At 40.9% G+C, this 24,823-nt stretch overlaps 2 protein-coding genes across 8 annotated transcripts in view; one reads left to right on the top strand and one right to left on the bottom strand.

The window, feature by feature from the left end:
* The window catches only part of WAC (WW domain containing adaptor with coiled-coil), a 58,069-nt gene extending 51,898 nt beyond the window's left edge, over positions 1-6,171 (bottom strand). For 3 of the 4 annotated variants that reach the window (XM_042043678.1, XM_042043679.1, XM_042043681.1), the window contains exons 1-3: positions 5,985-6,171; positions 5,817-5,853; positions 4,246-4,441 (exon numbers count right to left, since the gene is read on the bottom strand). In XM_042043678.1, the coding sequence (XP_041899612.1) occupies positions 4,246-4,441; positions 5,817-5,853; positions 5,985-6,025 (274 nt within the window). In that variant the 5' untranslated portion in view covers positions 6,026-6,171. The remainder of the gene's footprint in view (positions 1-4,245; positions 4,442-5,816; positions 5,854-5,984) is intronic. The other variant, XM_042043680.1, reaches the window with a different exon arrangement.
* LOC121671655 (Sjoegren syndrome nuclear autoantigen 1 homolog) lies at positions 5,798-18,397 on the top strand. 4 transcript variants are annotated; one of them, XM_042043686.1, is made up of 2 exons: positions 5,798-5,819; positions 7,813-18,397. In XM_042043686.1, exon 2 carries the CDS (start codon positions 7,854-7,856, stop codon positions 8,196-8,198), a length of 345 nt encoding a protein of 114 aa, XP_041899620.1. In that variant the 5' UTR covers positions 5,798-5,819; positions 7,813-7,853; the 3' UTR covers positions 8,199-18,397. The 4 variants fall into 4 exon arrangements, with proteins under 4 accessions (XP_041899620.1, XP_041899618.1, XP_041899617.1 ...); XM_042043684.1 differs by lacking the exon at positions 5,798-5,819 and adding an exon at positions 6,584-6,804; XM_042043683.1 differs by lacking the exon at positions 5,798-5,819 and adding an exon at positions 6,589-6,808.
* The last annotated feature ends 6,426 nt before the right edge of the window (positions 18,398-24,823 follow it).

The raw sequence follows: 24,823 nt of genomic DNA, 5'->3' as shown, positions 1-24,823 counted from the left end.
TATTTCACTGGTCAATGATTCACACTAATTTAATCAGCAGTTCCCCTCCACTGCCAGGGCTGCTAGAACAGGAACCTAACACAGTTCTCTGTTTAGGAGTTTGCTGTCCCTTTGCTATGAGGACTCTGAACTCCTTCAGGAACCAGTGGAAATAAAGAAAGCCAACACACAATCACAGAAGCTCCCACCACCACTTTGGTAAAAATAGGAACTCATTATTTAAATTATTTCGTTCAGCCTCTAATAGTAGGATTTTTAATTCCAGAACTGTTTTAGTCAGTAACAGCGGTCACTGACAAGTGTTCTTAATTGCCAATTAAAAAAAAAAAAAAAACACGTGCAAAAGAAACAGTCACAAAGCTTCAGTTATACTTCGGAATTTAAATATCACAAGTTATAATCAAATTTCATTAAAACAGCCTACACAATAGCACACAATTCAGGAAAATATTTCATGCTATGTACATTTACACTCTCCAGTTATTTTAAGCAACTCAGTAAGATCATGGCATGAAGCACACAAAGTCTCAAAGTCTCTTAAATGTAAATGTAGTGAAACATGCAGTATTTTCTTCAGAGCAAGAAACAACTGAGTACAGGTGCCTTAACTGAACTAACCTTTTCTGTATAAAGTTCTACTGTGTATCTTAGTGGGTCATTCTGCTCCATACAGTTAAGTAAGTATCCCTTTACCCTTTTTTTACCAAGGGTTGCATCTCGCATTTTTGCTCTTAAATTATATATATCTATATATCTCCCTTTCATTATTCCCAAAGCTACCCTACTTATCTGCCCTCTTTATTTTCTTTCCTGTACACCAGTATTCATGCATTTAAAAAGACCTACAACAGCCTTCCATCCTCAAGCATGAGAGCCCTCAAATTTTTGTATTTCCCTTTTTCTTTAATGGAAACATTTTTCCAAATCTACAAGGCCCTTCATAGTTCTATTCCCCATAAACAATGCTGGCTTTAAGTCCCTATTTGTTACTGTTAAGAAACTTCACACTCGAGTTGGTCTGGTAAGACCCCCTAATCTCTTCAAACCCCACACTTGCCTATAGCAGCTGACCTAAAAACAAGAGATGCATTGAGGGGGGGAAGCTGTTCATTATGTTTTAAACACTTGCACACAGAGAATGCCCCCATGCACAGGGACCTGAAAGCAAGAACAAAGTTAAGGCAGTTTTTTTATATGCTGAATGTACAAGTACTCTTAGGAAACCAGGGATGTGACAAAAACTTGCAATTACTCCATCATGTTTAGTCCAAGGTAAACTTGGAAGTCTCTCTCCAGAGAACGACTGTCTCTGTACACAGTCTCTTTCCACAGAAACCATGCAGTAAGCAACTCTGAAAAATGCTTTGTTTGCACTGTATCAGTATGGAGGGCTTACCCGTAACACATTTTAAAACCTTAATTGAATTTCTTACCATGGATTACAATTCTACAAAGATTCTGCCATGAATATTACAAAAATAAGCTGTTACAAAAAATACCTTTATACACACACTAAAGATATTAATAGGAGGTGGTTCTACCATTTTTGAGTAATTAATTTTCAGTCAATTCCTGCCCTTGTATTTTAAATGTGTACACTTACATCTTGAAATGACATTTAAATGACATTCTGCATTTACCACAACGACATGAACCAGTCATGACTAAATCAGCGTGCTACACCACTGAAACTTCCTGTTTCACTTCAGAGCTAAAATTACTGAGATGTATAGGAGTTCTTTCTATACACTGAGAGTGAGAGATCAGGTTAAATTGGCTTTATGTTCAGCAGTAATACTCCAGATTTATGTCCTATTTTGTTTTCTGAGGTATGAGAGAAGAGATTGCTTGTTTGGGACTTTAATTCAGTTTTGGAAAATAAATACTAGCGATGTTTTAATGAGATTGGCTTTGTTAATTTCAGGTAGATCACAGGAAGGCTGTAACACCTGTAGCAGTTTCAAATCAAGCAACACCAATTTTAAAATAGTGCACAGCAATTAAAAAAATAAAAACCATCCAACTTCTTTCCTCCTCTCTGAAGAATGTAAAAAGAAAACAAGACAGACAATTACAGTAGCATCAAAGCCAATTAATACTCTTCAGTCATATTAAGGCTTAGATGAAAAATGTTAGCACTTTAGCAATTTCTTTTTTCCCCTGTATGTCTCTAATTGCAAAACTAAGGGAATACTTTGGCAATAGCAGCCCTCCAGTGTAATTCAATAGACAGAGAACATGGTAAATTATTTTATTATGTCTTTTGCATATTAGCAATATGCAAATGTCCGTTATACTATAGCATTTCACCCATATTCTAACACCTACCTTCAATTCATACTGACAGAAATATTCAGTACATCAAAAACAAATTGATATCCTTCTGCCCACATCCACTTAGCTTTGGTTTACTATGTACAGTACACAGGATCCAACATAACTTTGGTTGTTCTGAACGTATTTAACTAAGGTGAAACTGTGGCCAAACTAACTTTACTTAGGACACACACACAGAAAAAAAAAATCACTTATTTACATTAAACAATACGAATGTTCTACTTTTAAAATTAGTAATTTCCCTCAGACTGTTGAAGACTACTTCCTTCTTCCAGTCTGTTAACACATGATGTGCAAATGCCTGCTTTCAGATCAGAATAAATGAAACTTTCCACTGTCTTAACCAGGAGAAGGTACAGTGGGATGGTGTTCCTTCCATTTACAAAACTACAAATAATTCATTTTCCTTCATCCTTACTGTATGCATACATGCTTCAGACCATTCCCCAACTATTAAATCCAGCTGGATTCTGTAAAAACTTCAGAATGTCTTTCCTATAGTACAACACTTCCAACACACAAATAAGTAAATGTACTCCCCACATAAAGCCTCATTCTCCAGATGTTTTCATATACGCATAATTCCACTAAATGCAGCTCAGTTGAAGCAGAAAAAATCACCGACTGCAGCAAAAGCAAGTGGAATTGCAAGAGTATGTAGGACTAGTATCTTTGGACAGGTGAACAGGAAATAAAAGAGGACGCCTCTGTATCCTGAGAAGTAGCACAGAATAGCAGCATATGGGCATAGCACATGCATTTAATTCTGAGATTACTACACTTTCAGTTGTGATCAGATACATTCAAAATCAGTGTACTAACAAAGAGGCATGTTTTTTAATCCATCTACACACTTCTATGACATTACCAGTGGTCTACAGAGCCTTTGCATTAAGTCAAAGAAGGAAAAACAAATAGGATTTATAAGAACAACTGGGTACCATGAACACATTTGTGGTGTGGAACTAGTATTTCCTAAAAACGCACTTGAAAGATACTTCCTTTATTTTACTATAACTATTATATCTAGTAAAACTAGTGCAGCAATAAATGTATATGTACATCAGAATTTGTTAGCTTTATACAGAACAAAGAAGCACTGAGTTAAAGCTCCAAATTCTCTACTTGAATACTTCACTTTGTAACTTGACACAAAGACCAATTAAGAAAACAAAAAAACACCTTTCCAAATTCAGACAGTAACTGCTATTTTCTAAACTCTGGCTGTTTGTTATCTTAACACTGTTTATTACCTGGAAAATCCTATTCTTTTTCTAGGAAGCAGGGATACAAAGATCAGTTAAGAAATACTGGAGATATTACTACTGTCTATAAACAGGTAAAAACACAGTAGGCAGACTTGACTGTGAACACACTTCTTAAAGCTCCTGTCAAGAAAGGCTCTAGTATGTGGTACCTTTCATTACCATTTTCTAATTATTAAGAGTTCTACATAGCAGCTAAATACAAAGAAGCTTTTTTCATTTCTGATGGGGTTTAGTCTACGGAGAATGTACCTACACAGTACAGCACCACAATACACAAAGTTATTAAAAAGGATCCAAACCAGCCAATATTTATTGAAAATGAAAAATCCAGAAAACTATTTCATGTTATCAAATGTTGCAGTATGTCTAAAATAAATGAGACATACTACTTAAAAAGAAGAAGGTTTATTTAATCTTTGGGACTACAAGGAAAACTAGCATACCTGTAAAAATCAGAAAATTAATAGGTTTTACAGTGCCTAAATGATTGCTTCCAATTAAATTCTCATTTTGGGTTCACTGCAGTCTCCCTAGCAGAGTACGAGGCACATTTAGTGCAAGACATCACCTGAGTGATAATGCCTAATTTTAATGAGAAATTAGTGATTGCTTAAGTAAAAGTTTGTTAAAGATAACTCACCACCATCCCTCTCTCTAACTCTGTGAGTATGCACACTTTTTGCTTTACTGTGCCCTGTGTTGTCACCGTATTTGTTTTCAGGGCTGTCAGAGCGCCGCAGCATTTTATTTGGTGGTGAAGGATCTGTGGTGTCTCGCATCTTGTCATGACGGTGATCACCACCACTGGGGTGACTCTTGGATGAGTACTTAAGAGCCTGTAAAAGATCACAAGAAAACAGGCATTCACATTAGAAATAAAATTTTGGGATTTTTTTCTTTTTTCAAAAGTACTTTAAAAAGTTAATTAATTTGAATTCCCTATTAAAAAAAAAAAATCAGCATTAATCTTTCCAGTTTTAATTAAAGCAACAAGTTCTGTAATTAGAACTCAAACCACTTTCTCCCACTATTATATCCAATGTAACACTTGCTGTTAAGAAGAACCTAATTTCTCTATCTTTTCACTGATGGACTACACACTTTCTGCAGTAAATGGGCCACAGTTCTTCTACACCTCTGGGAGAAGAGTAAGTCTCCATTTGTTATTAGGAATACAAACTTAAAGTTACACTGAATCAGTGTAAACCTTGAATATGTCCTCCATACTCTAGTAAAGACCATTCCATTTCACCATTACCTTGCACCTTGGTGATGTTTTTTTCAGTACTAACATCCTTGTCACAGATGTAATTAAAGAAAAAGAATTCTAGGGGGCCAAAACATGTAATGTGACAATTAATTTTGAAGTCTTTACCAGAAATTACACGTTCTGCCTCACTCTGACCTGCTTGGTTTTGCAGTGTGAACTCCTGAAGGCAAGTGTTTACATTTACGTGAACTGTCACTGACAGGTGCCTTGGACTGCTGTACTGCACTTCAGTGATTCAAATACACAGAAATGCAGTAGAACAGTTCAATTCAGAGCCTATGGAGAGCAGTATCACAACATACAGCTTTCCACAGACTCAAACCTCGACAATGGGGTTTTTTCAGTAGACACAGCAGAGAAGCACACTATCCACCTTACAGAAACTGAGGCTGTTGTCAGTAGCTCAAGGATTTGATTGTTTCTGAACATGCCTAGCAGCTGGCAACTGCAGAAATTAAGCTTCAATCACAACTCCAAGTTGGTCAGGGTCTAAACCCGTGCCCCGCTCAGGTTACAGCCCACAGCAGCAGTTTTGGGGAGAATAAAGGACTTTGGGGAGGGGGTGGGGGCGTGGAAGAACAAGACTCCTTTTGTTTTTAGAAAAAAAACATTCACCGCCCCTGGGTCTCCACTCCACCGTGGCTGACCCCGGCTCCCTCGCCCGCCCCTCGCACCCTCCCCGACTCCCAGGCCTGAGCCCCGCACGGGTCGCACTAGGCCGCTCCTGCTCGCCCCGGCTCCGTAGGCCTCGGCCGAGCATCGGGGCCCCGTTCCCTGCGCCAGTGCCGCCGCCGCCTCCCCGCCCCGCGGCCCCGGGTCCAGAGCGCCGCCAGGGGCCGGACCGGGGCGGCCGCGGCACCGCGGCCTGCGGCGGCCGCCGGAGCCTCCGCTGGAGTAGCTCCCCCCCGCCTCCCCTGCTCCTCCTCCCGGCCCGGCGGTACCTGGTAGGGCTGCGAGTCCCCCCTGCGGTCGTGACAGCTGAGGAGAGAGCGAAAGAAAGAGAGAGAGGCGTTAGCGAGCGCCCGTTACCGGCCCCGCGGCCGGACCGAACATGGCGGAGGGTGGGGGGGGGGGGGGGGGGCCCCTCGGGGCCAGGGGGGTGAATTTACCCATCACTGAGTCTCTGCTGTTTCCTCGCATACATTACCATCAATGCCCGGCCTGTGTGTGTGAGGGTGAGGGGACCAGGAGGGCACGGCCGCGGCCGGGCCACAGGCGCCGAGGGGGGAGGCGGGGGCGGCAGCGCTCCGGGGACAGGGGCGGGGGAAGGGGGCGGCTCGGGCAGCTCGGCTGGAGCGGCGCTCACGGGCCCATCGCCTCGAGAGGGGAGACGCCGGCAGCTCGGCCCCGCGCGCGCTGAGACACACCGGGAGCACCGACTCGGCCACCGCCTCCCCCCGCCGCGCCCGCCGCCGCCGCCGCTCCAACTACATCCGGGGAACTCAGGCGACGCCGCGCTCGGTCAACGTCGGCTCTTTCCGGCTCTTTCCGACGCGCTCCGTCCCCTCTGTCCCCTTTGCTCTCGGGCGACTCTGCCTTCGGTAAACATCGGCTGCCTCCGCCGAGCCCGACGCCCCTCAGTCCCTCCCTTCGGCAAACATCGGCTGCCTCCGCCGAGCACGACGCCCTTCAGTCCCTCCCTTCGGCAAACATCGGCTCCTTCCGTAACGCTCAGCCCTCCCTGCCCCTCCCGCCTCGGCCCACTCTCCCGACCGCTACCTGTCTTCGGAAAACATCGCGGTTTTCCGGAGAGACGTTTCCGCACGGCCGTCAGGGCGGCGCCGCGTTCGGAAGATCTCGGGTGTTTCCGTGACCCTTCACGGGCCGGCGCGGCCGTTGGCGGGCGCACGGGGCCGGTTGGCCGAGGGCAGCGTGGCCTCGGTGGCAGAGCTGCTCCCTCGGTGCGATCCCGAACTGCGATCCTGCCAGGCAGGTGGGGGCAACAGAGGGAATTGCGGGGGCGGTGGGAGATACGAATGGGAAGGTCTCCTCTTACCTACCCCCTCCTCCCCTTCCGCCCGGGCACTCGATGTACAGGCAGGAGCCATTTTGTGCGCGGCGCGTGTTCCGCAGGGCCGCGCTCGGCGGCGAGGAGGGTGTTAAAATGTCCCTGGGGCGGCGGCCACGCGGGTCGGGCCTTGGCCCCGGTGTGTCCCCGGGGGGGGTGTGAGCAGCGGGCGAGGGGCTCGTCGTGGCTCCGGCACAGGCGTTCCAGGTCACCCCAGTATTTGGGGAGCTCCGGGTGCTCGGTATGTCGGGAAGGTTCTCCGCTGTTGTCAGTGCCTGCTGAGCCCCTCAGGGTGGTGCCCGGTGACAGGACGAGGAGTGATGGCTATAAACTAAAACACAAGAAGTTTCACCTCAGCATGAGGAAGAACTTCCTCGTGTTGAGGGTGGAAAAGCACTGGAATAGGCTGCCCGGGAAGGGCGTGAAGTGTGCTTCTGTGGAGACATTCGGAACCCACTTAGATGCGTTCCTGTATCACCTGCTCTAGGTGACCCTGCTTTGCCAGGGGGTTGGACTGGGTGATCTCTAGAAGTCCCTTCCAACCCGAAGAATTCTGTGATTCTGTAATTCTTGCTCTTTTCTGAGCAAGCAGGCCCTTGAAGTATGACGTACAAAGCATCCTATATTCAGGATTGTATAAAAGTACTGTAAAACATATCATGAATACTTTGATACCATTGCCATGACCGTGTCATAGGAGCCAGCAGTTTTCAGTAAAGGTTTAAGAGCAGATGCCAGATTTTGCCTTGTCCCCCTCCTGAAAAGGGAAGAGATGTGGCACATCTCAGAGTGGGCATGTTAACCTTAAATAGAGAACCTTGCCCCGTGGCTCCATCTGTGCTAGTGAAGCATTATTCATGTTAACACTCTTACAATTTTTTTTTCTGTTTCTTTGTTTGTTTGTTTGTTTTCCTTTAATTGGAGTGCAGAAGGCCGTTGCTGAAAGGGGACTTCAGGGAGTGAGTGCAGGATGACTCAGCAGGGAGCTGTTCTTCAGGGTTACAATAATGAGCTAGTGAAATGCATTGAAGATTTATGTATGCAAAAAGAAGAACTGAACAAACAAATCCGGCAAGCAGAAGAGGAAAAGAATAAACTCCAGCATGAAATTCAAGTTCTCAGTGAACAGTTGGAATGTGTATGTGAAAACCTGGCCCAAAAGGTGGCTTCACGGAATGAGCTTGATAAAATACTCGCTGAAACTGAAGCTGCTTACATGAAGATTTTGGATAGCTCTAGAACTTTACTTAATGTCCTGAAGAAGGAAGTGGGAAGCTTAAAGCATTCACCAGATCTGAAAACCAATGTAACGTGAAACAGTCAAATGTTTGGACTCTCCAGTTCTAAAATTCCACTAGGTGAGAAACGTGGTCAGCCACGGAACCTTACAGCCACAGTATAAGCAGACAGGGATTTTCTTCCAGTCTTTCTGTATGTTACATTATTTTCAAATGCACTAGAAAATAGATTAAATAAAGTTGCTGTTTTGCTTAAAAAATGTACTTAATTGAACACTATAAAACTTAGCAAAATAGGTTGTTGAGTCAAATGTGACACTGTCAGTTTTGACATTAGGATATTTCAAGACATAAAAAAAGACATGTTTTATTGGTTGACTTCAGATGTCTACTGGTAAATTATTCTTTGAAAACGAGTGAATACAAGTCAGATGCTACTTCTTTTCACTTTCTAAATGCTTAGGCTTTACTGTTGGGATCAAGTAGAAATGAGCTATTTAGCTTCCTGTAGGAGCTTGGAGTTCTGTCTGATGCATGCACAAAGACAACCCCTGTTTACAATAATTGTCTCTTTGAATAATAGAGGGATAAGGTGAGAAATCAGGACTAACGCAGGGCATGGAGGCTTAAAATTTAACACTGCATGTGGTTTCTGCATCTTTTGAAGCTATTCTCCAAAGCCTTGTTCAGAAAGGAGATGTGCTGCAGTGAAAGGTTTGGTGCAAGTGCACAGACAGCTACACCATGAATGCTTGGACCAGTAATTCATTTGGGGCTATGAAAAATGTGTCAGTAGTGACTAGAAGTCCTGAAAAAAACACTGGGATCCTGTTAAAAATACTGAGGTAAATACAAGACCAAAGAAGATAGTCCTGGCTAAAAGCCAGTAATACAGTTTTTGGAAGCCTTTTTAGTGCCTTTTAGCTCAATACTGATCTTTTAAATAATTGTAATAAGATTGTAGAGAATAGTGAACATCCTGGAATGATGTGAAATAAATACAAATGAAAGGTGAAAGAGAAAATGAGAAGTGGTTTGCAGCTATCAGACATTCTTACAGAGGACATTAAAATAGAACTTAGAGATCAGGGATGACATAACAGCATGGCATAAATTTCAATTTAATGCTGTTTTTTATTTTTACTGAACCTCTCTGTGCATGTGTACATACACGTGCATTTTGTCACACTCTTTCACGTGTTACAGCAGTAACTTTTTAAGCTGTGTCTTCTTGTCAAATCTTCATTCAATACCAATTAATTAAATCAAAAGAAGTCTAGTTGTAATCTCCTTACTTGATAATGGTGTGTCTCTCAGGTGCATGCATAGAGGGTATGGAGATGTGAATAGTTTTGGTAATAGCTCTTCATCAGTAATAGGAAGCAAATTTTATGTTCTTCTGGTTGCCATGCTACATCAGGGATGAGTGTGACTGAGATAAACACAGTTTACTTGTATGGCACTTGCAGGGGCTTCCCTCTGGGGAATTTCTAGTGGGTAATGCTGAGGTGATAAAATTACATCATCTCAGGGGTGCTGCTGTAGTAGTACTGCAGCACTCAGGACCACCTTGTTTATGTTAAAGTGAAACACAAAAATTTTGCTGTTTTTAGTAGCAAAAGAGTGGTTTATTTGACTGGACATTTTATGACATTCTGTCTTCCCTTAGACTGGTAGTAGTAACTGATATACAGCAAAATAGGAAGACTCAGGAAAAGTGTTAACTAAAGAGCAAGAACTTGGAGTTGCAACTGTAAACTGCTTCTTACTAGCTGCAATGGAACTCGAAACTGTCTGAAAAAAAAATTGTATCATAGAAAGCTCATTTATAGAGAACAGTACAGTTAATTTCTAGTATTGGTCTCACACAATAATTACAGGTTTGTTTGCCTTAGAATAATCATAAATAATGCCTCTTGTTCTACTGAAGCTGATAAAACTAAAGAAGTTTTAAGAGAAGCCTTATGAGACTTTGAAGAAATCTACTTCCAGACGTTATTATGTAGCTATTACAGTGTCAAAACTAAATAACTGGAGATGCTTTAATTTCTGTTTTTACAAAACTAAGGGAAAAATGTAACTTTTGGCTAGTATTTACACACACACTGGAGCCTCCCAGTTTTCCAAAAAAAGTTGAAATGTTGCTAGAATTCCACTCAGTGATCCCAATCTAAAATTTCCATTTAAAGTCACACTTAAAGGTGGAGAGAAGTAATATATCTCTAGGGCTTGCCTATTTTTAGAATAACTCTGAAGTGTGGCAGTCATTGTGCACCCGTAGAGTTGCTACTCAGTAATGCTTACCATTATATTCTACATTGACCCAAATGAACCCTTTTATTGAAGTGATAAACCTTTTCCACTGCTTTTCCAGACACTATAAATCTTGACATAAATAGCTTTTGTTAAACAACTTCACTTTGTTCAGAAGATAGGCAAACTAAGTTGGTCCACAGTATTGCTGGAAGAGGAAATGATAATTTGCAGATAGTAGCTCTGCAGGGATGGCCTGAAACAGAAAGTTTACCTTAAATAAGGCAAGTCATACTTACTCCTAACTTAATTTTTATATTAAATTTGCATGACTCTCTGAGTTCGACCTGATGCTTTACTGCAGTGCTTACAGTCTAGGAGCCTTAATGACAAAAGTTGGGTTCCTAATCTAAACTGCTGTGTTCGGTGTTTTGTATCTTATTTCGTATGTGGGGAGGCAACAGTTTTTGAACCTTCCACCTGTGCCTGATTCAAAGATTTAGTGAAATGCATCTAGAGCATTGGTCTAAAGTCCTGAATTTATGTAAAGGCACCTCTACCTGGTTTCCAAGTAACAGAACGTAACTGCAAGGTATCTGGTGATTCTCTGCTTTTACAGCAACGCTTCTTGAATATGTACCCAGCACTTAAAACACTAGTGAGCAACAGTTTTTTCAAAACATTTGACTGTTGACTCCTTGCAAGTAAACTGTAGAGAGTTTGGCAGTTACTAAAGAAACTGCTTGTGGGTGGTATGTTGAAGTAATTTTCTGTGTGGAAGTGATTATAGGAACCACTGAGTGAAGTCACTTATGCCAGCAGCCATTCACATCCCATTACTGTCTCTTTTCAGTGGTGCTTACCCTGCAGCTTAGGTACCTCGTCCCCACATGCAGTTTCTGTTAATCACCTTACAGAAATGGAGGTGAGTGGATTGGGGGTTGGCTTTAATTTCAAGGGTAGGGAATAAAGAGAAGGTGTGGATGTGAAGTCCTGGTTTGGGAAGGCTGGAGCATGAGGGGGTATGATAGAGAGGTGGAGTTTCTCCTAATTTCTGTCTGCTTTAAGTGTACTTGTACTGAGCTACTGAGTTCTTGCTACCCAATAAATCAAATTTTAGAAATCATCTGAACTTCATCTGAAGCCAGGACTTTCTGCCCCTTCCTTTAAGTCCACTGACAGTCAGCAAATGAGGCAACCTATGTTTTGTTTTCTCTTTGCGTCTTTTATTTCTGTTCCAGCAGGAGGCTGTGGGTTCTAAGCCTCCTGTTTGCTGGGTAAGTGTGCTGCCAGGCTCACACAGGATGCAGTGGTGTTGTTTCCTGTCCTGGATGCTCTCCTATGAACAGTCCTCAGTGAACTGCTTGGGTTTTATAAAGAACCCCAAGTTGTGTGTGTACTTGATGTACTCTGTATGTCAGATTGACCTTGGACAGTTTAGGTAGAGGGTTGGCAGGTTTTTGGCTCTTGGTGAATGCAAGAGATTGGTTTCCTTGGACTAGGAATTCTTCAGACCAGGAAGACTAGGCATCTTCAAATACCTAAAGAATTGTCCATTCAAACAATGAAGCAAGCTGTAGTCTGAACCCAGGTGACTGGATCTTGGATTCCTGTTTAAGAATTGAGTACAACTCCATCTAGCTCTTGGGGTACAAGTGTGTCCCACTCCAAATCGATAAAGTGGATTAAGCTAAACTGGAACAAGGTACTGGTAATTCTGCACCAAGAACATTCAGAAGATTGTTAGCCAGAGGATCAGATGTCTACAGTTAATTCATCATACAGATGAGTCTTGTGCAGAATATCTATTACTCCTTAGATGATTTTGCTTGTTAGAAGAGATTTGAGTGATAAGGTGTAGCTTGTGGCAGTTGCCTTGAGTAGATCCTAGATTCTTGGAGTTTTATGCAAGAAGTAGACAAAACAGTTATTTTTTTAATTTATTTTTTTAATTTCCTCCTTTTCAGGAATGAGCAAAGAAGTATTAATAAATGCTTTAATGTTGATTTGTTTGTGTGTGTGTGTTGGTGGTTTTCTTAACAGATGAATAGGCAAGTTTTCCTAAAATCACAGTGTGCTTTTACACAATGTATGTGTGTGTTTTTAAATATAGATGTATCTATTTTCTTTTTTCTCCTTTGGGTGAAGGATGGACTAGTGTTTGGTTTAATTTGTGCACCAATTGCTCTGTCAGTGTCTGTTGTTTTACTGGGGAGGAGTCAGGCACCATGGCCACTTCTTGGGTGTCTGTTCTATGCCTTTTTTAAACTTGGGATGGGTTTTTTGTTCTTTGCCCCTTAACTACTTATAAATCTGTCAGGGATTTTATTAAATGCCCCAGAGTAATCCTTGATGGTTGTCTGTCTTAGTTGGTTTCAGATGAAGTTTGGTTCACATCTAGCTGTAAAACCCAGCTAATTGCATGTTAGGTGTTCATAAAACATGGAGAGGTTCAAGCTTGCACAACAAGGAGCTATGTGGTCATTCATAGCTCTAGCTTGTGGGATTTGTGTGAAAAGCAGTTCAGTGTTGTAGTCTGTATTTACAAAAATAAGATTTTAGTAGAATTTGGGCTAGTAGAACACTTTGATTTTATAGTCGTTTCAAAAGTAGCTTCACAAGATCTTGTGGGGTGGAACAATTTGCAGGGTTTTTTGTCTGTTTGTGCAAGACTATGGATATGCTTCAGTAACTACTACAGAAAATTTGTAAATTTTAATACAAACTTGGGTGTCTTACTTAGCAGCAGGATGGAAAATAACAGTGTAAAATCTTTGCATTTTGATTATAGCACACCCATTGTTTGTGACACGATGCAAAGCTGATAATATTTGTAAGTATGCTTAATTTGAATGTCACAAATGGCAAAATGTTACTTTTAGAACAGGATTCATGCATATTAGAAGAAAACAAGCAACTGTAGACAGAGATCACATTCAAGAAGAGGCATTTGAAAAAAGTCCTGTCAGTCTTGCTCTGGAGGTGGGATTGACTGTGATTCTACTGACTGTGGTGGGAGCTTGTTTCTCTCACATCTCACTTAGGGCCTGTGAAGTTTCATGGGGTGGCTTCTCCTCTCAGCCTTACCAGCACTCCTGCACAGAGAGCGTGTACTTGGTCCTGAAGGATTTAGAACAGTGTTGAGTGTTCTTATTTACTATCTTGTGTGAAGTAGACACACAGCTTCCTGGCCAGCCTAAATCAAGACGACAGGAGTGTTAGAGACTATAAAACAAAGTAAGAGGCTGAACAATTTGTAACACTTACTTTGAAAAATGTTTGAAATTACGATACCTAACAGACTGATCACAGAGCATTTTAAAGTTAAATCTTCATAGGTGTTATTTTTTGAGCTTCATATGCATAGGTTCTCTTGCTTCAGTCAGAGCTCCCATAATTGGCTTGAGGTTTTCCATTAATAACAGGCTATATGGGAACACTTATAGAAAATTATTTATGTCATAGTCTGTGACAAATTGTAATTTACATTTTTTTAAAAACCATATAGTTGATTTAGTTGAACATAGTAAAAAGTATATTCTTTCATATTTCTTTCCTAAAGGCTGTCAAATCTCCCTGTCTGTATTCGGAATTAGATCAAAGTATTTGTAGTATTTTCTTTTTGTTGTTACATGATTATTAACAAGTTCATACAACTTGGATACTCATTCTGATTGGGAATGTCTGTCAATTCCTGTCACAAAATCCTCTTCATATTCCGCAAGCTTACACTTTTTTAAAGCCTCTTTTTCCTTATACAGTAAGAGCACTTTAAGTTGAATATCAGCATGAGAGAATTTTGGTTTTTGAATGTTTTTGTAATATAGTTAGTATTCAGGGCTGAATCATACACCGTCAATTGTTTAAAACAAAAAACTGGCAGTAATTCTTACATGGTTATGCAGCTGTTCAATAACAGAAATCCTACTATACATTTGTGCTGCTCACTGCCTCATAGTAAGTGAGATTAATTGCTGTAACTCATGCGCCCTAGGTACTTTTTGTTAAATACTGGTTCTTCCTCAAGTATTGTTGCTAGCATGGGTGGAATGGATACTCCTTCCAGGGGAACATGGGGCAAAAGAGGAGCTGCCTTTTTAGTAGAGATCACCGTCTGTGGAAAGAGAGGGGCATCCGTGTTAGCCTTGTCCATGGTAAAGTGATGTGAGACAGTTAGAACAAAGTGGTTAGAATGGTCATAATTCTCTGTTATAAGGTTCACTGAAGCAAGCTGATAAAAAGAAAACCAGTCCATGCTGTCAGTCACAAGGAATGTAATACCCAATTGCAGCCAGGTTATCTTTAAGTGCAGGAGCTCAGGTGCAGCTGGGGGCAGTGTAACTGCCGCAGTACTGGGCTCAGTGCGGGTTGCTTTGCCCTGCCAAGAAGCAGTTGACCCTGTGGATACCTTTATGAAATCTGATACGCTCTGGAGTCACTGGACTTGTTAGAAAAGTGTGACCTCTTCCTGTTCTTGAAACTCGGAATTCTGTGTCTTAGTGACACGTGACTTAGTGACATGACTCTATGAGAAGGATATTTATTTAAAATCCTGTTCTGTTTAGTGGTTTTCCTCTGAAACCTAAGGTGTTCTTGCTTTAGATTCAGGTTGTTCAAGTTCAAATACATGTGACCTAAAATACAGATGCCCAAGTTCCACTGAAGCCCACAAGCCTGTAAGTTGTTGTTATTCAATGTGTAGTACTCCAGGTTCCTGGTCAAATGCAGACTTAATCCTACAGTTAAGTTGTGAACCTTGTGGCTCCTCTTAGTTTAAATGATTTGTGTGAAGCGTTGTTTGCTCAGTTTGGAATGTACTTTCGGTTTTTTGTTTGTTTTTTAATGAAGTATTCCATTGAGGCCTCCCGTGGCACTCTGCCATACACATTCATGGTGTGCATGTGAGAATGTTTTCTTTGGGAATGTCAGAAGAAAACTACCTGTACAGCAGCAATTTAACTGAAACAAGATTTAAACATGGTTAAAAACCATGTTTTTAACTGAAACATGGTTTTATGCTGTGCTTGTTTTTAAAAGTGTTTAAAAATGACACATATATAAATATGTATATTTATATAGGATATATAAACAAGTGCTTCCAATGAACCAATCACATAGTACCTTACAGAGAATGTTAATACCTTTATCCCCCTTGATTGACAGTGACACTCAGTAGTAATCTGCCCCAAATCAGGGACAGATCCGGGAATGGAGGCTTTGCTTTTTCAGCCTCACTTGAATGCTCTGACTTGGACTGGTTCCCAAGGATTCATGTCCCGTTTGGTGTTTTGACATAAACAGACAGGATTATGCATTCTCAACCTGTGTGTTGGGGGAAGGGATAGATATAACTGATTAGAGGCATACCTTTTTGCTGTTACTTACTCCACATTGCACAAAGCATGATGATGATGTTTAAATGTGTTCATCCTTTCTCCATGAATAGAGCCAGCATGACAAAGTATCCCAACTCCTGAGCAGCCACTCTTAACTTTCCAGACCTGCTCTCTCCAAGCCCCTGCTTTGGGACCTGACTGTAAGAAGTGGGGCAGAGGTACAGAAAGAGCTTTTAATGATAGTTGCTAATTAATTACCTTTCAAAGCCTAGCCTTTTTCAGATAACTTGCCTTTATAGACCCTATTGTTTTATCAGGCTGCTTATTACCTTATACTAGTCCATGTAAGACCACCAGATTTTTTAGACATGGAGGCTTCTTGATGTTTAAAGGTAGTGGGAGGTCTGAATTTTAGTCCATCTGTTACATACAGAACACATATAATACCAGCAGGCTGTGAGGCAACCGTATTCTACCACAGGTTGTTTTGGGTTAATGGATTGAAGTAGTATGGAAAGTGAGGAACTCTAGGTATCTGGATGGATGGGGCTCTTCTATAGTGAAAAGAAGCTGGCTCTATGAATTCAGAGTAAGAACTACTTTAACCTAACTTTAACAGGTGGCACCTGACAGCAATATTCGTATATTCGTATATCATGTATATATATATATATATACACATACTGACACATACGTTAAAATATATATATAAATATATATATATATAAAAATATACTCAGCATTTTAATAAATACAGAGAGTTCTGGGTAGAAAGCTGTTTAATACTTCAGTATTATCTGCCATTAGAAAAGACAATTTAAACAGGTTGGACATTAACAACTCACATGAGGTCGTGTATCCTGTTTTATCAGTAGCCCCCACAGTCTTGCTTCCACATAAGCCATCATTTGTAGCACCATCCTCATCTTCTCCTGCAACAGCTTCTGTTGCCTCTATTTCCTAGCTCCTTGCTTACCATGTTTTTCGTTATCCCAAGCTGTTGACCAGAAACATGCTGCTCTTCTGATATGTGGTGTGTCAGAGATACTTTCAGTATCTTGATACCGTCCAGACATGTTCTGGCACACTTGGGAAAATCGTTTACAAAACTAAACAGATTTCATTCAGTTCGATAGTGCCCCTAAAGTTATGGCTGGATAGGGTGCTAATATTATATTCTAGAGAAAACAGATGCCTGATCTGAGTTTCATCCCAAAAAAAGGGTGGGATGGGAAAAACCCGTCCTAAAAAGACTTGTAGGTCAAAGGGATGGAGGGATGGATGGATGGATGGATGGATGGATGGATGGAAATGTGATTTTCCTGATATACTATGGAGATTAAAGAACAGAAGTTTATTTTGTCATTGAGGATAAATGCTGACTTTGCTTATAATCTTCTTAATAGACCAGATAAAGGTCTATATGAGGTGCTGTAATTTAATTAATAATTAATGCTGTAATTTAATTAATTCAGAGTGATGTGAGTTTGTTCCAGAAATGTTCACTCTGTGTTTGAGAAAAGATTATAACTTGAAACTAGAAAGAGGAAAAGAAATAAGAGTGCTGGATCTTGCAGATAATGATCTCATCGAGGAAGCTGTTATAGGTCACTTGTGTCTTCTTCAAAGCTCTGAGTGTGACCTGTGTTGCAAAATAATAAATATGTGCTAAGACAGAGTGGAGTATGGCACAGTAAGGCTACTTGTAAAAAGTTATGTCAGGGCATTGTATGTATTCAGCAATTTTCTTTGCAATCCTGCTCTATTTTACAAACTAATCTATTTCCCACTAAGGTGTGCTAGAGATAAACACTGCAAATACCTTTGTGTGCAGAGAGGAAGGAGAGGCAATTAAAAGTCTGCATGCTGTGAAATCTCTGAGTACCAACAATGTCTGCACAGACCTTTACCATGTTTTAGGGAACAATTGGTTTTCCTACATTCTGGGGTGACTGAACACAAACAGTTGTTGAAAGAGGACAGTAGCTCAGTTATTTTCACACTGGCTAAAATCCTGCTGGTTTGCATAAAGGTTTCTAATTTTATTTACTGATAGCAAAGTCTTGGTGACAAAATGGCTCCTTCAGATCAGATGCTGTTTTATTAAAGTGCATCATTTCATCTCTGACAAAGAAAGGGCAAACTTCTGATAATGCAGTGAAAGAACCTGGGGAAGGGCAGTATCTGGTATTGGTCTCCATCAAAGACAAGGAAAAGCACAAAAGGATAAAACTGCTGGCCATAGTCTGAATCAAACGGGGTTGCCTCCGAGAGTAGAATTGAGAGGGCTTTTCTTTCTTTTAACTTGCTCCCTCCTACATCATTACTGGGCTGAGTAAGAAAAGAATTTTCTTTTGAATACGTGGGATAATTTGCTTCAAGAAACGCTAGTTCCACATGGGAGGCAGCTAAAGCTGCCCCATGGGATCTTTTATTTTTTTTCTTCAAAAAATTTTCATAATGCAAATTCTAAAAGCAAGCAGCCATTGTAAGGAAAAGAGAAGCAACAAAATGTTGTGTTTGCTTGTCATTGCAGACCTTTTATACTTCAGTAACTTTATTCCTATGTGGAGTTTCTTGGCTGCAAGTACTGCTTGTCCAAAACATGGATTTTTGGTCTCAGATCTGTTCAGTGTAAAATTCCTTTTTTATTTTAGATAAGCTTAATAAAGCAGTATACATTGTTACTTCTGTTGTATGTGTACTATATACATATTACATATTACTTATATAAGTATGTTGTTACTTAGGTATGAAATTTATCTATAACTCTTAGGTAAAGGTTCTTTTCCATGGCTTACTATGCCATGTATTATTACATGTCATCACACTGATGTTGCTGGAGTGAGGCTTGGTTCTCAGACATTAAGATAACCTTTGAACTTAGATAAGCTGTTAAGTATTTTATAGTTTCAGGTGTTGGCAAACTCAGAAGCTACCAAACATTGGGAAATGTAACTTGACTTCGTGGATTTAAATGAAAACTTGCATATTGCCTTACATGAAACTTGCCTTTGTTTCAAATAACTTCTGCATCTGGTTGTGCGCAGCCAAATGTTTTAAAGAGGCATCAAAAGCCATAGAACCATTTAAATTGGAAAGAACCTCCCAGATGGTCAAGTCCAGCCATTAACCCAGAGCTGTCAAGCTCACCAGTAGACCATGTCCCTAAGTGCCACATCTTTCAAATAAATAATAGCTGCTTGTGCTACTTGATGCTACCTCTGCTACATTGGGATTGTTACATTGAGAAGCTATAATGTAACTTGTAGTTAAAATTATCTCATTAGCATGAGCACAAATTCCCTTAAACTAACTAAAGTACTTGTGCAGTGTTACTGGATTTCAAAATGTAAACTTCTGATTCTAGTGCTGCAGCCTGTATAAGAGCAAAGAAGGTGACAAAAAATAATTTAAAAATTCTGGAATGAGTTTTGCGATATTAATTAGAATTTGATAGGTACCTAAGGATTTTATGCCACAAGACTCACTGAAAGTTAGGGGGTTTTGTGCTCTGCTTGCTGATGCTCTGGTTTTTAAGATTCAGGATTCTTCATGCATTTCTCAAAGGCCTGGCTCCTGAAATCAAGGCATTTTCTTTGTCCTTCTTCCCTCTACCCTCTGAAGTTACATTTCTGCTTCTTGTAAAGAAAAGGCTGAAAGCGCAAAAGCAAGTAGAAAGGCTCAGAAATGCAAATACAAATAATTCTAAATATTTTTCATGATTTAACAACAGTCTCACACTTTGTGCTTGGCCTGATGTGTGTCATTTTCAGTGCCTGAAGCTGGTCATAGTCAAAGTCCTTTTGAAAATTTCACACCATGTTATACTTCAATCATATCAGATGCAATGATGGCTTTAAGAAAGGCACTCATAATCCATGTCTGTAGGACATAACTGGCTTTCTGTATATTTAAATTCCTCTCTTAGTACCTTTAGCAACTACACCCAGCTTTCCACAGTCATTATGGGTTACTCAGAACTGTCAGGGAAGCCACTTTTAGTCCAGCCTCAACGTGATCTGCAGGTGACAGGGAACAAGGTCTGGTTTGGAGACAATTCTGGAGCTTCCAGGCCGGCAGAAGCTGGAAGCCGTATGGGATAGCAGGGGGAGGAGGGCTGCTGACTCTGGGAGAGTGCATGCAGCAGCAATGAAGAAGACATGGTCTGTCTTCTGCCAGAAGTACCGACCTCACATGATGCTTCCCAGAATCAGGAATGTTAGAGGAACCAGCAATTTCAGGGCTGAAAGAGGCTCCAGGGGATCTCCTAACATCACAGTGTATTTGTCCCCTGGATAATACAAGCAAATACACGAAAGGTAAATGGGTTTGTAGTCCTTGCAGAGTACTACAACAAAAAGGGGTTTGTAGTACTTGCAGAGCTTGCTTTGGAGTCTGAAAGGCCAAAAATATGATCACGTATTTTCAACATGTAGCTGAAGACTGAAGATGGGATTTAGAAATGGAACAATTTATCAGACTGAAGCTAAAGATAGACGTATGCTGTATAAAGGGCAGGATGAAGACATTTCAATAAAACTAACTCTGAACAAGAGAGAATAAGCAGCTGACAACATCCAGAGGAATTTTTCCGAGAGGAGAACATCAGAAGAACTGCCAGAATTGTCTAATTTTTGGATTTTTTTTTGTTAATATACAAATTTAGTATCTAACGTGAAGAAAAATTTATCACAATAGAAATAATTAAATCCTCTCCAAAATTAACACGAATTTTTATGCCATTCCACAATTATTTTTGACAAATGCTTTTAATTTGGCCCAAACAATAGCAAGGAGGCTTTGTGGTGTCATAATATGCAATCTAGACCTGAATGATTTGTTTCAGTCATCATAAAGAGGGGACAATAGAGGAAACATGACAAAAATACAGACAACGAGTAGGGCTGCACATAATTTTGACTCTCCTATTTTTATAATCTCTTTGTGGTTTGCATAAAGCCTCGGCTCCCAGATTCATGTAGTAAATAATCTAAGATTTCATTACACAAAAACAAGTTTCTAATTTCTGCGATTGCAAAAAAAAAGCTTATACAAAGCAAGAAAAGGAACCAAAATACAACTTTTTTAGAAATAAAAAATAAAATCCACCTTTACTCTAAAAAAATCCAAAGGTGTAAAGACTTGATGCTGATATTAGAACTCAGGTCAGTATTTATAGTGCATTGGTTGCTCGGACAGATATTGCAAAGCCTTGTATCCCTCCCTTTTTCTTTCCTTAGCAACATTCTCTCACAGCCTGGAAAATAACATGCCTCTGCCCTCTGTTTTATGTGCTTTTTCCTTCAGCAGATGCTGCTGAGCTCAGCGTCTGATTTCAGTTCTGATCTGGAGTAACTCCAGGGGCGTGCACGAAGCCATCTCACTTCTTCCCTCCTAACGGCCTGGTGGCAGGGAGGGGACTCAAGACTATTGTTCTCCCTCCCTGTGTCCCTCCTGTAGCAGCAGCCAACATTGTTCCTTTTTATTTACTTCCCCCTCTCTGTAAACCAGCAGGGCTCGAAGCAGAGGGATGCAGCTCTCCTCATTAGAGTAATTAGGCTGATTTATGAGATAGTGGCACAGTGAAGGAGAGCTTTCCTAATACAGTGTTCCCCACAGGAGGCTGGGCACTCACCCAGCTGCTGGCACGGCAGTGCTGGGCCTCCCCGCCAGCTCAGACTGGAGGGCCCCTATCTCTTTGACCTTTAATATCAGTGAAAATGGACAAATACATGCAATAAACACTTTTTTCCTTCACATTATATTCTTCACAAGTTGTATGTTCCAAGTTAGAAGTCTAATTAAAATAGAGGAGAGGGATCCTTCCTTTAACTAAGTGGAAATTTTGGTTTATAAAGTACTCCTCAAGCAGGTTTGCTGTGTCACTGGAACAGCAAGAGCTGGTAGGGCTTTGTTCCTCTCCTGCTCTGTGGAAGTTTTGCATTACTTTTAAGAAAGGCCTATGTATGATGAGTTAGGAAATTTCCTTCTTCTAGGGAAAATATTATGAATATCCTTTGAATATACTTGGTATCTTCATGGCAAAACATAGTGTATCATAGGGAAGTCCTGCTGCACTTTGGAAGTCCCATTTAAAATGTACATAGGCCTATTTAAAAATACATTTAAGCTTTTAAAAAATGTATTATACAAGCAAACAAAAAAATAAGATATCATTTACAATTCTGCCTGTTGTGTTTCTGCCAAGCAGCAGGATCAAACTTGCAAAACTTGCCAGCTGCCTGCACTTCCCAGTGCAATATTTGTGGTCACCTTTATGAAAGAAATGTACCCATCACTTGTCCTCACTAACCAGATGGTATTTGTAGTGCCTGAAGGGCAATAAAATAATTTTGTAATCACCCCCCAAGTCTACAAGAGTATATTTTGTCCAGGAGCAGATTGATGGTGCTAGAGGCATGTTCAGTAGCCTCTCACATTGCAAACTCTGTGAAAATTCTTAATGAACCCAGGGAACTGCTGGTAGAAGCAAGCCAGAGAAGTGAAAGCAATAAAAGAATGAAGAGTATGTTACCAACCAACATGAAAAATCTTACTGCAATTGTAAACGCCTCAAAATGCCTCATAGCACCCACAGGAAAAAACACATAAGCATCCAACATTTTCTGCCACCATCACGTTGTCCCAAACACTCTCAATACACTCTCCACTGGAACGTTTGCCTCTGTCTTTTGCATACACAGAAAAGCAGTGCAAGCCCCAGTTTCATTCATCCCATTCCCTCATGCAAAGCCTCAGTGTATTTTTGGCTGACACAAAGTTGATCCATGAGGACATATACCCTCCTTTTACAGACTTGCATTCCAGAAACTGAGCAAAAACATTCCTCTTCATTTTGTAAGATAGGAGAGAGATGGGGAGGGCAACCCCTGAGACCTTTACAGCTGGAAGAAAAAAAACTTTGGTGCTTATTGATACCTTATTAGTCTGTGTTCACCACGAAACAGCATCTAAAAATGTGTCCAAACCAACAAGCTCAGAGGTCACTGTTTTGATAGGTAAATATGCAACCTGAATTTTTGTGCATCCAGACACAGTGATTTCTCTGATGGATATGGGGCATTCCCATGGGAGGAGCTCATGGTGTTGCTGTGTGCAAGGGCAATCCGTGGGGAAGAGACAGAGCTATAAAATGGAGAAATGGTTAAAACACTGTGCAGTGTGCCTCTCTCCTAAACAATCATACTGTACTCGATTTCCTTCTCAGAATTGCTGCCTTGGGGAGGTAACGAATTACCATTGCCATAAATCGTAATCAAGATCAGATGTGCAAAGGAAAAGGCCTTGCTCAAATATCAAAAGGGTCTTAAACTGCCAAAACAGAGCAAGAGAGAGAAATCCTGAGCAAATCAGAGATGTAATTTATGACTGACCTTCATTTTAACTGGGAAATGTGTGCTCTTGAATGGCAATGCTCCCATGAATGCATGTTTTGTTTTGTTTCAGCTTATTGGGAATCCTTGCTGCAGCAGTATTGATCAAGCTCTCAAACAATGAGCCAGGGACAAGGAATCACATATGCATTCCAGAAACATTTTTCTGCACTGAACCTGTCTCAGCAGTGACAGTGCCTGGCTTTGTCATCCCCTCTGCCACAGCACTGCCTTCTGCGGCTCGCTTCTTTATATTTGCATCATTGCTTGTCCAAATGACTCCACATTTTCTGCATTCTCATAACCCAGTTGTCTGGGAAAAAAAATGAAGTAACAACTCTTCAAGGGGATTTTTGCTGCCACAGGAGCAGTTGATGCTTGGATGAGCTCTCAGCCATTCAGAGTCCAAGCAGTACAAGAAAAAACAGACATATTAAGTCTTTGCAGTCAAATACAAAATCATAGCACCACAGTGCCTCAGCTTCCCATGTGCTGCCTCCCTTTCTGAATTTCACAGGGTAACATTTGGGGACCCACTGTGCTTCAAAAAAGTTAGTTTAAAATCTAGTTCCAAACTTGTCTTTGCAATGGACCCATAGTGCACACCAAACATTGGGGAAATTCAGATTCACATTTCCATCTGTAATCTTTATTTCATGGCCTAATTCCAGCCATAGTTTAAAACAAAGATGCTTTGCTGCTGTTAGCTGAAGTACTGTACTGGGTTCCCTTGGCTTCCCATCAGATATGCTGTTTTAAAGCAAATACTCGTTTACATCATCTCAGAATTACACTCTGAATTCTTTTTAAATTCCAGTTAAACATTTTGATGAGAAAGTGTATTTTCTAAATTCTACCTTATGTGTATGAAACTAACTTAACAACAGATAGGTTTGATGGCTGATTTAAACAAAGTGATCTTTTAAATGGAGCTTTTTCAGGTAAACCCCCCTTTGGAGTTAATTGGATGGGAGTATTTGGGTTATTTTTCATCACTGCAAGATGTTTTTCTGCCACACAAAATATGTCCATTTTCAGTAAATACAGAGACGTCTGCAACAAATTAACTTCGGAGTTTTGGAAACACAGATGGTATTTGTTGCACTTTCCCAAAGGGCTACATTTGCTCTACAGAAAGCAGAGATTTTAGCTATTCTGTTATTTTTAGGAGTTTGTTCATCCTCATCATTTCCACTTCACTCAGAAGAGATAAAATCTGCTTTGCCGTTTATCTGCTACCAAGCAGGCAGATTAAACAATTCATTTTGTCACTCGCGCTGTGTTTCTGCCGCCTCAGGCATTTAATTCTAAAACTCAGTATGTCTGTAAGGGGAGCCATGGAGATTCTGTGCTCGACAGGGAAGTCTCAGCAGCATTCGGTACATCCCGGGTAGGCAGAAATCCCGCCGGCGCTGTGTCTTTGTGCGCTTTGGCCCTGCCCGGGCAGCTCGCCGGGACCGCCAGGAGGGGGCGGTCCTGGATTTGGGAAAATAAGAGTGAAGCATTTCATAGCAGCCTTTGCAGGAGCTCATGTTCATGACTGTATACATTTTTGGAATTTTCACCCCCATCATGATGTAAGACATTTAATTTAGGACACTCCCTGGAGGGCAGAATTCCTGCGACCTTTAGACAGAACGGGCAATGGAAGGACAGAGCGGGCAGCAGGGCCTGCATCCCTCCCACCTAATCACGGGCATCCAAGGGAGAGGGCTC

Source organism: Corvus kubaryi, unplaced genomic scaffold, assembly GCF_017639235.1.
Source record: "Corvus kubaryi isolate FWS band 111438036 unplaced genomic scaffold, C.kubaryi_AGA036_p1.0 37398, whole genome shotgun sequence".
In the NCBI taxonomy this organism is placed as follows: domain Eukaryota; kingdom Metazoa; phylum Chordata; class Aves; order Passeriformes; family Corvidae; genus Corvus; species Corvus kubaryi.
Note: the sequence above shows the minus strand (reverse complement) of the source record. Positions and strands in the feature narration are given on the sequence as shown.